This window comes from Netta rufina (genome assembly GCF_964035555.1).
Source record: "Netta rufina genome assembly, chromosome: 28".
Classification (NCBI taxonomy): Eukaryota; Metazoa; Chordata; class Aves; order Anseriformes; family Anatidae; genus Netta; species Netta rufina.
The window spans coordinates 1,907,461-1,921,445 of record NC_140152.1 but is presented as its reverse complement, the minus strand read 5'-3'; the positions used below and the strand labels follow the sequence as shown (position 1 = coordinate 1,921,445).

Genomic DNA, 13,985 nt, shown 5'->3' with positions numbered 1-13,985 from the left:
TAAAGCCCTGGCCGGCCCTTGGGATGCCTCTGTCTGCGTTCTTGCATTGGAGCTCTGCATAAACCACAAATGTGAGAAACAAGCACCATCCCTCGGGGCTGACTGCCCTTGGACACCAGAGCTCCAAGCCAGGAGCTCGCACTGGCAGCGGAGGGCATCTTGGGCAAAGGCTGCTCTTGTGTTTTGTCCTCAAAATGTCTTTGAGCTACCACAGCTCTGCGCTCCAGCACCAAATTCAGGCAGCCCAGGTCTTCGTGCCCTGTGAGACCATGGGCTGTAAGAGGCCTTCCCACTCTTCTCACAGCTCCAGCACCAGCTCACAAGGTTCGGAGAAGCAGGACGACCTCGCTTTCCCAACCTCATTTTCCCACAACTTTCCTTTTTTTTTTTTTTTTTTCTTGTTATATTCGCAAGGAGGAAACAAGAAAAGTTTAGCGATGGGTGAAATTCTTGACAGATGTCCAAGAGCAGGAGCAAGGGACCTGGACACGGAGCCGTGCAGCCAGGGGGTGGGCGCTGGCTGGTTTTGACTCATTGCTGGGTTTCACCTTTCCAGATCTTGATGGAGAAGGAAAGCTGCAGGGGGACGGAGGACCCAATGATTTCTTTGTTGAGCAGTCACTGAATCATCAGGAGCGGTGCTATTTTAGACCTGCTTTGGGTACAGAATGAGGGCATGAAATCACGCAGCTCATTACCACAGGATGCCGGAGAGGCCAAGTATGTAAATGGACTGGAGAGGGTTGGTGTCTGTCGGGAGAGGTAGAGCCATTAGGGCTATTAAGGTATTTCCGTCCGGATGCAAACCTTTTGTCAGGAAGTCCCCAAGCTGCCAGCTGGGAGGGATGTCGGGAAGCACGTCTTGTTTCTCCTGCTCTTCCCGTGAGCAGCATGACGGAAGAGCCGGCCGTGGAAAAATACCCAAGGGGTTCAGCAGCTGGGGACGGATCCTGCTGGAAAGGAAAAAGAAACACAAAATCGGTGCTGAGGGACTCAGCAGGCGAATCCAGACCGTAGCAGAGAGCGAGGGCAGGCTTTATGGCACGAAACTGCCGAGGGTCCCTGCGGGATGGAGAACGGGCCCAGACCTCGCCAGCGTGCAAAGCAGGCGGGGAAGAAATCTGGCAGGAAAAGGAGACGAGCAGCCTGAAAACCAGACGAAGGCTGCCAGCCCCCCGGCAGGGCTGGGCCTGGGGAGCTTGGCCAGGGCAAGCGGCACGGGGGGGGGGGTCCCCAATTCTGGGGGGTGGGAGCTGGGCAGGGAGACCCCCAGCCCAAGCTGCGTGCGCTCGGGGCACCCCTCGTCCCCCGGGGTGCAAAGAGCGGGGCTCCCCCAACCGGGGAAGGGGGAGGCGAGGGTGGGGGGCACCCAGCTTCGGGATCCCACCGGGACCCGGGGGCACCTCGGGGGGGTCCCGCTGGCGTCGAGGCGGGGAGCGGGATCCCGTCGGGGCGGTGCCGGGGGCGGTGCCGGGCGGTGGCGGCGGCGGCCGGTGCCAGTCCCGGGTCGGGCCGGGGGCGATCCCCGCCCGCCGCCGCCCCGCCCCGGCCCCGCCGCCGGCCCGCCCTCGGCCCTCGGCCCCGCGGCTGCGGCGGGGCAGCGCTGCGAGCCCAGAGCCGCCGGGCCCGGGAGCACGGCCCCGCGGAGGGGCTCGGGAGCAGCCCAGGGGTCCGGCACGGCTCGGTACGGCTCGGCACGGCACGGCTCGGCCCGCCGAGGTGAGGGGCGGTGGGCCCGGGAGCGGCTCCGGCGGCGGGACGGGGCCCACCGAAGGGTTGCTGCAGCCCCAAAGGAGCCCCCGGGGGTGTCGGAGGGGCTCCGGGCATCCCGGTAGGGAGAGAGACGGAGCGGGGCTGGAGCGGGGGCTGCGCGCCGTCGGGGCCCGGCCGGGCCGGCGAACGGCGGCTGGAGGGGAGGGAGGGTCCCGGGGGGATCCGGGGGGGTCCCGGGTTTGGGGGGGCTGCGGGGAGGGGAGGTCCTGGGGGAAACCAGGAGGGTCCCGGGATGGGAGGCTGCGGGCACCCCGTGGTGCTAGGGGTACCCCATGGTGCTGGGGGCACCCCGTGGTGCTGGGGGTACCCCATGGTGCTGGGGGGCTGCGGGCACCCCGTGGTGCTGGGGTCCCAGGGACCCATGGGTGCCGTGGGGTTCCTCAGGTGCTGCAGGCACGTAGGGCTCGGGGTGCTCCCAGCTCGGAGGGCGAGGCCAGGGCTCAGCCCTCGCACGCATTTGGGGAAGCCGCCGTCCCCCGCCCGTGCCTGAGTGCCCACCCAGCATGGATTCAGCCTCCCTGCCACGGGACGGGCGCAGGCTGTCGGGGCTTGTTGTCCACTCCGTGCTTCGTCACTGGCCCCGAAAGAATTGGAAGGTGTTGGTGGAAAATGCTGGTGGGCTGCCATGCGGGTGCAGGACCGGCAGTAGGTGTTTCCTAGCAGAGCTATAGGGGCCCTGTAGGTGCAGTGGGGTACCCAGAGCCGTTCCCCAGGCCAGCCAACCGTGCGCCCGCTGTCCGGGCACTGTGTGAGCTCGGGGAGGTCCCAGCATCGCTGCAGCGGGTGGGAGCCCGAGTAGCTCCCTGGCCTCCCGACCGGCCGACCCAGGCAATGGTGACGACAGCTCCAGAAAGAAGAGCCCAGCCCTCAAATCAGGCTGTGGGGAAGACCAAACTTTTCTCCCCTCCCTCCGTCCCTGTGTCAGTGCAGGCACACCCACCCCGTGTGTGGCCAGGGACCTGCTGCAGCCCCGGATGGCTCAGGCACGGGCTGACCCATCCGTCCCATCCAGCTGGGGCAGAGGCACTGAGGGGAAGGGGCGATGAGCACCCAAACCCCCCTGGATGTGCCCAGCCCGCCACACCGGCGGTGGCATCGCAGGTGATGTGTCCCTGTGACAGCCAGCTCAGGGCTGTGACGGCTCCGTGCGAGGATCCCAAATCCCAGCAGGTCGCTGGCAGCTCCTGCCCTCTCGCTGCGGAGGAAGCCGCCTGCTTGCTCAGTGGTTTCCCTTTAACTTTGGAACAGCCTCAGCCTGGGGCTTCAGGGCTTATCGCCCGTGCGCAGCTTCAAGGGAAACGTGCCTCGCGAAGATAAATCAAGTCGCACTGGCCGGGGCTGCTCTGGACTCTGTTCTTCTCACATTCCTCATGACCTCAGTGTTTTGGCTCGGAGGACGGCCAGGGAGCGCCGTCAGCATGTCCAGCCCTGGGCGGTCGCCTCGCTCCAGCCCCGTGGATCGTGCGGCTGGGGGAGCAGCCCCGCTGCGCCCCTCGCCAGGGGATGTGGTGCAGAGGTGGCCAAAGCTTAAAAATCGCTCGCCCACTGGCCCTGGGCTTTGGCACTGGAGGAGCATCGCCTCGTGGACCATGAGGCCAGCAGCTCGCAGTGGGTTGGGCTCAGCCTGGGGTGTGGTGCTGGGTGGTCCTGAGCCAGGATTCCTCTCCAGGCCTGGACGGTAGATTAAGCTCCGGTGGCTGTCGTCAGCTTGCTCAGCTGCGTGAGTGCAGCTCAGCATCCAGCTTGGCTCCTGGGCCTCTCACCTGCTGTGGGTTTTTATTGTACTCGAGCTGAGGAGCTCCACTTTGGCCCAAAGTTTCCTTTGTGGGCATCAGTATGACAGCAAGGGGATAAAACAAGTATGGGACCAGGGCAGAGCACAGCCCCAGCTCTGCAGGGACAACTCAGTCCTTGTACATCCCCGTCTTGCTTAAGAGCCTCCCCAGCAGCACTGCAGCTTGTGCCAACCAGCTTTTGTGTGGAGATGCCAGGGCCAGAAATGATGCTTTAACTTCTTCCGAAGGGAGCTGGGATGGCACAGGGTCCTCCCATCTCCGGGACCGGTGCTTTGAGCACAGCACCAGGTCCTGGCACGTCTCCTCCTGGGCACGGGGGTGCCCGCTGGCTCGGCAGGGGTGTGGAGGCACCCGGCAGCACCCAGCCCGGTGTCCAGGGGAGCGGCCGAGGCTGCCAAAACCCAGCCTTCTGCAACAAAGCCGCCGACACGGTCCTCCCCGCCCTGGCTTGAGCAGAGATGGAGAGCGGCTGCTCTTTGAACCGGTGCCGCGGTGCTGGCGGCCGCAGGGACAAGGCTGGCTTTGTGTGGCCGAGCCCAGCAGGTGACGGCTGGGACGTGGGGACTTAACCCTCTCGCCACTGCTGCGTGTCAGCTCCTCTTCTCGAGCCTCCAGAGCTCAACTTTGGCCTGATGCTCTCCTCTCCTCCCCTCCCAGCCCAGTGGCAAGGCCCTGGGTCACTGGCGTGGAGGGGATGGCTAAAAGGCAGCGAGTGCGACGCTGGAGCAGGGGCACCGTTGCCATGAGCTTTATGGGAGGCGTCGCAGTGCCCGGCCCTTGCAGCCCCCTGCAGTGCAGAGCTGAGCACGGCGGTGCTGAGCACAGTGGCTTTTCCTGGCTTGGCCCCAGGCAGGACAATTCCCGGTCGCGCGTGCGGAAGGGAGCTGCCGGGCCGCTTCCCCGAGGAAATGCGCCCGTGCTTGGGGCCGCACGGCCGCTGCTGTTGCTCTCCCTTTTCCTCCCGCTTGATCCACGGTGAGCACGAAGCCCGGTGGGGACTCGATCCTGGCCTCGGCTCTTTTTTTTTTTAACTTGCACCGAGGGCACCAGGCCTGGTGCAGGAGGACACCGGCCGCTTCCCCAGTTCAGCGAGGAGGAGGACGCGTGAGCCTGTTGGGCATGAGGCCGGGATGGGGTGGCAGCACGGAGGTAGCTCGTTGCCGAGAAGATCCCAAAGGAGGCAGACCCTCCTGTCTCACCCTCGGGACACTCATCAGCTGGGGTGGGTTGGTGGGGTCAGGGAGCCCAGGGTTTGATCCTGCCCAGCTGGACCCAGCTCCTTATCCCTGCATGCTAGGGCCGGCAGCATGGGGCCGCAGCTGTGTGAGCCAGGTGGGATTGTGGAGCATCCCTGTGTGGGGAGAGGCTCGTGGGGCCAGCTGAGCAATTTGCAGTGAGTCACTCGCTACGACTCGTTAAAATGAGGCGTTGGGCTTGGGGGCAGAGTGGGGCCAGGGAGAGGAACGAAGTGCCCAATGCTCGGTCCCAAAGGTTCGGTTGTGGATGCCAGCGGTCCCTGTGCCGTTTTCCAGGCAATGCTGATCCCCAGCTTCCCTCAGGCAGATCAGACCTGATCCTTTTCTGTGGTGTTGATGCCTCTGGGCCTCTCTGGCCGCTCACACCATCCCTGAGCTGCTCTCCAAATAGGCCTCGACATGCCAGCAGCTTCCTCCGACTCGCCCACGGGGGCACTTGTCCTGTGCCTTCTTCCTGAGGGTGCCGAAAATAGCCCAGTGCCAAATGCTCTGCCCGCTGACAGCTGCACAGCACCCTGTGGGGAGGGTCCCCACGTCCCCCCCAGCACAGGGACCCCCAGGCAGGGTGGGCATGGGCACGGAGAGCCTTGGGGACACGGGGACCAGCGGTGGAGCTCCTGGGACAGACGTTGCTTGAGTGACAGCTGCTTCCTGCAAGGGATCAGCGAAGCTGGGAACAGGAATGTTCCCAGCACCGGGCTTGATTTGGCTCAAATGTTTTCCACCAGGCAATATTGTTCCCGCAGCCCCAGTGCCCAGATGCAGCAGGTTGGAGCTGAACAATTGCAGCTGCCAGCCCCTCGGCGGTGAGCTCACCCCTGGACCGTGGCCCGCGCTGCCATTTCCCTCTCCTCGCTTTTTGTTGGGTTTTCAGGAGCGTTGCAGCCCCTTTTTGCACCTTTTTTCCCCCGCGGGGAAGGGAAATGCTGGTGCTCGCCGCGGTGCCTGCCTCCCTGCGCTGAGTGCCAGGCTTGCAGGCGGGCATCCCGCTGGCTCCCCTCCAGCCTGAGCGTGCCTGGCTCCTGGGAAAACCAAGCTCTTGTTTCAAACCCTCCTACACACACACACACCGTGCTCTATCCCATGGTATCCTCGGGGAAAAGCAGCCAGGTCCCTGCTGGGGCCACCAAACAGCCCCCAAGGGTGGGCGGGAGCCAGGGCTGGGGGTCAGCAGCGGAGGGGGGGTTGGCAACGCAGGGTGCCCTGTGGCGAGGGTGGACGTGGTGCAGAGCAACTGCTGGGTGCCGGGAGACGCCTGCGGTCGCGTGGCTTTGCAGAAGCATCTGGTTTCATTATCCTAGGCAAACTACTTGCTCCAGTAAAGGCTCGGTGCCCCGCTCCAGCAGGCTCCTGTTCCCTGCCTGCTCCCCCAGCGCAGCCGAGCTCTGACTCATGGCTTTGCGCCCTCGGAGCTGGCAGCGTGGCCGCCCCAGCCCAGGCTGCGAAGCATTCCTTAAATGTACAAACAATCCCCAGCCCCGCCAGCAGCGCAGGGCTCGCCTGCCTGGGAGCAGCCCCAGCCGGGTGCCGGCACTCGGAGGGGACCCAGCTGGTGTCGGGGCATGGCCACAGGGATGTGCCCCGGGTTCGGGGCTGGGGCACCCGCGCCAGGGGAGCGGTTTGGGGTTGCTGGGGACGCTCTGGTTTGCAGGGTGTGTCAGGACAGGGCCCCGCTGTCGTTTCAGGTTGATGGTCCCATGGTTGGTGGCATCCCGGGGAGAAGATGGCTCAGCCTGCGCACCTGAACCAGAACCTTCCAGGTAAAGGGCCCAGAGCTGCGTGCAGGGACCTGGCAGGGCCACTGCGGGCAGGGGACAGGGGAAGGAGCAAAGGGGACGAGCAGGGCTCAGCCATCCCGTCCCAATGGGTGTCGTCACCTGCAGCAACTCGGAAGCAGAGCAGGTGCCCTGCAACACCTGCTGGCACCACAGGTGCCAGGGATGGGCCATCCACCGCGTCCTTGTCCAGCAGCATCACAGCGAGGGGGCTGCAGGCTGCGAATCCCAGCACGACCTGGCTGGAGAAGCGCTCCCGTCTCTGCCAGGTCCCTCCCTAAGTGTCTCCGCCTGTCTTGCAGATCTCGGGGGCCCCTTCTTGTACAGGGACCAAGACGATGGGGAGAAGAGCTCGTATTCGGTGGAAACCCCCTACGGCTTCCTCTTGGACCTGGATTTCCTGAAATACGTCGATGACATCGAAAGCGGCCAGACGCTCAAGAAAGTGCCGCTGCCGCGCAGGGCGAAAGGGGCCAGGCAGCAGCTCGGCACGCTGCGCAGCCCCAGCAGCCACACCAGCGGCTGGACCTCCACCGAGTCCCTCACCTCCACGGCCAGCGAGGACGGCAGGACCGCGCTGCTGCTGTCCCCACACGGCCGGGCGCCCCCGGAGCCCCTGAGCAAGCCAACCTCCCACCCCACGTCTCCCCCGCCGGCCGTGCGGCTGCTCCCACCTCCTGCCCGCAAGTGCTGGGCACGAAACCTGCAGGTGGAGAAGACCTTGCTGGAGACGAGCAGGAGGCTAGAGCAGGAGCAGAGCCATTCGCAGCCGGGCGTCCCGAGCCAGGTGCACCCATGGGTGCCGGCGGGCACCGAGGGCCAGCCGGGCTCCACGCGGATGAGCCCTGGCAGCTCGGGGCGCAGCACGCCGGCTGCGGGGCTCGGCGCCGCCCCGCTGCAGCACGTGCGGGAGCAGATGGCCGCAGCCTTACGGCAGCTGCGGGACCTGGAGGAGCAGGTGAAAACCATCCCCTTCCTGGAGATGCAGATCTCTGAGCTGCAGCAGGAGAAGGCGAGGCTTCTGGAGAAGCTGTCGGGGGAGCCCGGCGAGGCGCTCAGCCGCCCCGGCGGGAGCGAGGAGCAGCCCCGAGCGGGGCTGGAGTGTGAAGGAGAGCCGGCAAAGGGTCGAGCAAGCAAGATCGCGGAGCTGAGGAAGCTGACGGAGAAGCTGGCCGTGTCAGAGCGGGGCAGCCGTGGCAAGGGCACGGCCGCCCGCCCCAGGGGTGACGAGAGGCCGTGCCGCTCTGTGGCCGTGGGCGAGGACCGGCCCATGGCCGACGCCGTCTTCTACTACCAGTCCCAGCAGGTGGGCAGTGGCAAGCCGGGCGGCGGGGCCCCAGAGCGCCGGGACGCAGCCGTGTGGGTGCTCGAATCCTCGCTGGGGCTCGCCCCCGAGGCGGAGCGGGAGCTGGAGCTGCTGCAGCAGACGGTGGGGCACCAGAAGGAGGTGATTGCCCTGATGGAGGGGCACCTGCAGGAGGCCACGCGGGAGCTGGAGGAGCTGCGGCTGGAGGTGTGCGCCCGCCGGCCCCGCGGGCGCACGGACAAGGAGGTGACAGCCAAGCCACAGGTGGCCGAGGTGCTGGTGGAGGCGGCCGTGGTGACGCGGAGCCAGGCGGTCGGAGATGCCGTGGAGACGGTGGATGTGGCCGTGGGGTGCTGCCCGCCGACAGCCTGCATCGGGGTGGGCTGCCGCCCCGACAGGCGGGATGTGGCAGTCGGGCCTGATGTGGCCACGGGGCACGAAGACAAAAGCAGCCAGGCTGACAGGGCCAGCACCAGTGTGGCCAGCACCGACAAGGCCAGCAGCAACAAGGCCAACACCGAAATGTCCAGCACCAGCGTGGCCAGCAACGACATGACCAGCACTGACACAGGCACTGCTGATGCAGGCACCGCCGTCCCAGCACGCAAGGAGCTGGAGCCCAGCGCTGGCGGTGCCGGATGCCAGCACACCCCAAGCAGCCCCCAAGGTGCAGCGGAGGTGGTGGCAGTGACAGAAGGGGACACGTGCCTGGGCAGCCCGGCCCCTGGGGCTGCAGCTGTGGAGGTGGTGGATGGTGGCCGGGATCCGTCCCCAGCACGGGATGGCAAAGCAGCCGCCAGCCCTGCAGCCGGTGAGTTGGGGAAGGGGTTTGGGGTGCCTGGGAGCCCTGGGGGGGTCTGGCTCACTGCCCCCTCACTGCTCTCTGCTGCAGGAGCCCTGAAGTCCATCATGAAGAAGCGGGACGGTGCCCCCCGGAGCGAGGCCGAGGGCAGCAAGAAGAGCCTGCAGTTCGTGGGCGTGCTGAACGGGGAGTACGTGCTGGGAGCTCCCGTCTGCCCTCGGTGCTGGGGGCAGTGGGGAGCCCTGGGGGGACCGGTGGGTCCGGCAGCTCCCACCGCAGGGCATCGCTGAGCCCCCTCCCTCTGCACAGGTACGAGAGCACGTCCAGCGAGGAGGAGGAAGAGGATGGAGACAGCTCCTCTGAGAAGGCTTCAGCCGACAGCTCTGACAGTGAGGAGCAGGGGGGCACTGATACTTCGGAGGAGGAGGAGGAGGAGGATGCCGGGGGTGGCCAGAGTGAGCCAGGCGAGCAGCAGGAGCGTGAGGGGGCCAGCGTGGCCCCGCCAGAGCCCACCGAGGTGAAGGAGAAGTAAGTGCCGGAGGGAAGGTGCCAGGCATGGCTCAGGGCTCCTGCGCCGCGTTTCGGTGCAGCTGATGGGAAAAACACGCCCGCCTCCTGCGGAAACCATTCGGCAGCAAAAAATCATTCCAACGTCTCGGGTCTGCTAAGGAAGCCACGAGACCGAGGCTGCAGCTGCTTCTTTTCTACAGGAGATAATTTGGAAAAAAAAAAAAAAATCAACAACAAAAAAAATCCCTCAGTAGCATTTTTCAACAAAGGGAAAAAATTCGGCCTAAAAATGGGCAGATCGTGTCTGAGCACGGCCGTATAAGGCTGCCTTTGGTAGGCTGGACACCCCAGGGGCACGGCTGCAGGCCTGGGGAGGAAGGCTCTGGATGGGGGGGACATTCACCGGGGGGACCGCAAGGAATTGGGGAGAGGAACAAGACCTCGGGGCCTTGCTTGGGGGGCAGAGGGGCCAGGGATTCCTTGCTGCAACTGCCCTCGTGCTCCCCCCAGGTTCGAGCTGAGCCCCAGGATGCGGGAGGCCTGCCTTATCGTCAAGACCCACCTGGGCCACCCCGGGGCCACCAAGAGCAAGGAGGTGGTGAGTTGGGTGCTGCGGGTGGCACGGCTCCTGCTGGGCTGACAGCGGCTCCCCCCGCAGCTGGGGGCACCCCCGGGCCAGCGAAGCCCGGATCAACACTTTTATTCCCAAAACGAGTCCCAGATTACCCCCCAAATCCCCGTGGACTGAGCCAGGGCCATCCCAGCACCGGGCTGGGCTTTGGGGTCCTGCCTTTGCGCCATGCAGAGGCTCAGCCCCGCTCGCTGCCCGCAGCTCGCCAGCAGCAGCCTGGTCCTGCAGGAGTGGTTCCGTCTGTCCAGCCAGAAGTCCTCCGTCCCCGACACAGTCGCCAACCACCTCCTGGCCTTCGCCGAGCTCTCGCCAGCCCTCCTGGCCCACGTGGTGAACCTGGCCGACGGGAACGGCAACACGGCCCTGCACTACAGCGTCTCCCACTCCAACTTCCACATCGTGCAGCTGCTGCTGGACACGGGTGGGTGACCTCAGGTCTGCCACAGCTCCAGAAACGTCCCCCTGCCAGGATGCCACCCTCCTTTTCCCTCCCCCGGGAGCAGCACCCTGAGCCTCCCCCGGCCCTGCCCGTCCCCACAGGGGTCTGTAACGTGGACCACCAGAACAAGGCCGGCTACACGGCGCTCATGCTGGCAGCGCTGGCAGCCGTCGAGCAGGAGGACGACATGACCGTGGTCAGGAGGCTCTTCAGCATGGGCAACGTCAACGCCAAGGCCAGCCAGGTGGGTGTGGGATGGGGGCCACCGCGTCCTGACCCCCTCGTGGGCAGTGAACAGAGCTGTGCTTGCCTCCTGAGCCCATCCTGAGGGCAGGACCCCAGACCTGGTGGGGGCAGTACACGGGGAGGGTGTCGGGGCTCCATTGGGGCAAGCCGGTGCTTGGTGGGCACTGGGGCAGCAGTGGGATGAGTGCCACAACCCTCCTGGCAGCGTCCCTTGTGTCACGCAGGCCGGCCAGACGGCGCTGATGCTGGCCGTCAGCCACGGACGGCAGGAGATGGTGGAAGCCCTGCTCGCCTGCGGGGCGGACGTGAACCTGCAGGACGAGGAGGGCTCGACTGCGCTGATGTGCGCCTGTGAGCACGGCCGCGTGGAGACGGTGAAGCTGCTGCTGGCTCAGCCCGCCTGCAACATCTCCATCGTGGACAGCGTAAGGAGCTGGGGGTCCAGGAGTGCTCCCCCCGCTCCTGGTCCCAAAGCTCTTCCCGACCGCTCTCCTGCCCTCCTTAGGATGGTAACAACGCCGTCGCCATCGCGCTGGAGGCCGGCCACAGCAACATCGCTGTGCTGCTCTACGCCCACCTGAATGGGAAGGGGCAGCCACACGTGAGTACTGCAGCCCCCCAGCCCCTGCCACCCGCTCTGTCCCATGCAGGGGGCACAGAGGGGGCACCGTGCCACTGATTTGGCTCCATGGTGGGCAGGGGAACAGATGAGAGCAGCTGAGGGTCCACAAGGAAGGGGTTGCAGAGGCAAGAGCAGAGAATCCCAGGTGCCAGATGCTCAGCGCATCCTCGGTGGCAAGGGCCCAGCCTGGCTGGCCATCACCAGGAGCCCCTGGATGGTTTCTGGTGATGTTTGGTGACTCTTCCCTCTCCACAGCAGGGGACATCAACAGTGGGCACCAAGAGCCCCGGGAACCCAAAGAAAGCAAATTAGAATGAGCTTTGGATCCAGCCGTGTGCCAGCTGGCCGTCAGTGCTGGGCTGTAATTTATGTCCCCCCCTCCTGCTGCTCCTTCGTGTGCCGAATTGCTCCCCGAGGCTGAAGATGTTTTCATCCTCCTGGCGATAGAGCAGGCGCTGTCCCTGGGCCTCGCTCGCCCTGCCTGCTGCAGGAAGCATCCCACAGTGCCCACCTCGCTCCCAGGGACAGAGGAGCCAAGCATCCAGTGACCTCCACTGCCGGCCACCATCACTGGAGCTGTGCCACCTTGGAGCCCTCTGCAAGGCCCCAGCTCACTGGAACAGCAAAAAAGCAAGCCAGCAGAAGTAGCAGCTGGTTTCTGCTCCTATTGCCAGCTCCCAGCAGCTGCAGGAGGGCAGCAGAGCCAGTGATGGGGAGCAGGGCTGCAGGAGGGCAAGCATCAGCAGTGACAGCAGGGGACATCGAGCAGCTGGCTCACGCTGCCACGGGAGCATTTCCAGACTGAAATATGTGCTCATCTTCTCCGGCATTTCATTGCCCAACAGAAACCTGAATCTTCTCTAGCACATGCACACAAAGGAAAAAAAAATACAGTGTGTTGTCAAAAAAGCTGGAGTTCACCATGAAATCACTCAACGATTTGATTTGCTCAATGGGAGCAAAGCTTCTGGATGCTTGGGGCTGCAGCCAGGCAAAGAGAAGGGGACTGAGAGCCTCAACTGTTTAGGGACTGGGCCTGCCCAGCTGCTGCCCCACAGGATCCAGAAGGAAAGATAAAAATCACCTTGTAAACACTTCTCCTTTTAGCAGTCCTACAGCTACTAGCAGCTCAGGGGCTCGAGTTGCCTTCACAAGTCCCTTTCTGCCCACTTCCCTTCCCCAAGGGGAGGGTGGCTGAGGATAGCTCCAGGAAAAGAGATCAGCAAGAAGAGCTCAGAGAGAGAAAGCCTAGGGCCTGCGGAGATGGACGCGTATGTCAGAGCACGTGTGTGTCTGTGTGTGTGTGTGTGCCAGGCAGGGTGGGAACAGACAAGGTAAGCTTTAAGAACTGGGAGAAAAAAAAAAAAAAAAAAAAAAAAGGGTTTTGCACGTGAAGCAGGCTGCACTCTCTGACTCCTTCACAAAGGTGACCCCTGTCGCAGCTCCTCCTACTCCTCAGCTCATCCTCCCTCACTTTCACACCACGCAGACCTTGTCTGAGCCATTCTCTCTGCTGGGAAATGCTCCCCAAGAAACCTTTGGGCAACGTGCCGCTGTCCTCGTCCTTTTTCAGCTTTGCACTGAAGTTAACACAAGATGCTCACAGCCACTCTCTCTTTGCGCTGCTCTGTATGTATTCCATACTCACTGCTTTGGTTTTCACAGGTTTGTTTACTGACATTTTAATATTGATGTTTATTTTTAAGATAAATAAAACTTCAAGTAAAATTATTTTGAAATATCACAATGACCACCAGCAGTCTCCTGCCTCCTTGTTTGAGTCAAGCTAAAACCCCCAGAACAGCTTCGGCAGAGGGACAGCCTGGGCACAGCCCTGGCCCTGAGCACTCACCAGCATTTCAACCCATTCCCTACTGGTTAAATCCATCATTTTCTTCCAGCTGAACTGCTCCAGAGCTAGGAACTGGATTCAGGTACCATGAGGTGGCACCTTCTGGCCTGTTTCACTTCATGGGACCAAGCAAGGCACTGGACCCCCCTTCACTCTGTTTTGCCCTGCTGTTGATGCTGTTCAGCTGCTTTGTTAGAGAGCAATCATCCAGCAGCAGGGATGCAGGGTGACCTCCTTCACACATGGCTGAGGGTACACCGAGCACACAGGGACAGCTGAGAAGGGCAACAGCTGCTCCGAGCCACCTCACTGCAAATTCACCCCCAGCTGCTGCTGATTCACAGCTGATGCCTCACACCTTGCTCACGTCTGGCAGCCCTGCACTGCCCCCTGTCCAGAGCACTGAGGCTCCCTGCTCACTGCCAAAGCTGTGCTGGGAGAAAACAGCAGGCAGAGAAGTAAACTCCAAGGTGGGCTTCTCCTTGCATTCAGAACTGAGGGCTCTGTCACCAGAACCAGGGTAAGAGGTGCACCCTATGCTCTGAAACTAAAGCGACACCACAAAGGAATCAAGAGCTGGGTCAAGCAACAACACAAGCACGTCCCCAACGACTGCCTTCTCCAGACCATAAAAATCACAGGTCTGACCAGGGCACAGCTGCCACTTGCAGGAAGGAAAAAGAATTACAAATTCTCCTTCAATGCCAGCCTTGAACAACCCTCGCTAACTGCCTAAGTTCAGCAATTTGAACATTCAATTCCTTAAGTGCTGTCCTGAGCTTTGGGATTCCCAAGCCTTCATTCCCACTTGTTACTGAAGTGCCTTAATAAGGTTTGGAACATCAGAGGAGGCACAGTCCCCATGGGACAGACACTGCGGGACAGACACTGCATGGTGGTGAGCACGGCATTGGGAGCCACAGACCTGGCTTAGTTCAAACATCACAAAACAGCATCGCTCTCACTTGGTAGAAAAT

General features: G+C 63.2%; 1 protein-coding gene across 7 annotated transcripts; it reads left to right on the top strand.

Moving 5' to 3' along the window:
* Positions 1-1,569: 1,569 nt before the first annotated feature.
* KANK3 (KN motif and ankyrin repeat domains 3) lies at positions 1,570-12,894 on the top strand. 7 transcript variants are annotated; one of them, XM_084302777.1, is made up of 11 exons: positions 1,570-1,719; positions 6,511-6,585; positions 6,903-8,717; positions 8,799-8,898; positions 9,018-9,236; positions 9,729-9,816; positions 10,051-10,270; positions 10,390-10,532; positions 10,759-10,959; positions 11,040-11,135; positions 11,415-12,894. In XM_084302777.1, exons 2-11 carry the CDS (start codon positions 6,549-6,551, stop codon positions 11,466-11,468), a joined length of 2,973 nt encoding a protein of 990 aa, XP_084158903.1. In that variant the 5' UTR covers positions 1,570-1,719; positions 6,511-6,548; the 3' UTR covers positions 11,469-12,894. The 7 variants fall into 7 exon arrangements, with proteins under 7 accessions (XP_084158903.1, XP_084158898.1, XP_084158899.1 ...); XM_084302772.1 differs by having other exon boundaries at positions 11,412-12,894; XM_084302773.1 differs by having other exon boundaries at positions 1,570-1,831; positions 11,412-12,894.
* The last annotated feature ends 1,091 nt before the right edge of the window (positions 12,895-13,985 follow it).

Coding starts and splice junctions, on each gene's coding strand:
- KANK3 (XM_084302772.1), top strand. CDS start 6,549: ATGGCTCAGCCTGCGCACCTGAACCAGAACCTTCCAG. Junction 8,899..9,017: donor GTGGGCGTGCTGAACGGGGA/GTACGTGCTGGG, acceptor CCCTCTGCACAG/GTACGAGAGCACGTCCAGCG. Junction 10,533..10,758: donor TCAACGCCAAGGCCAGCCAG/GTGGGTGTGGGA, acceptor TGTGTCACGCAG/GCCGGCCAGACGGCGCTGAT.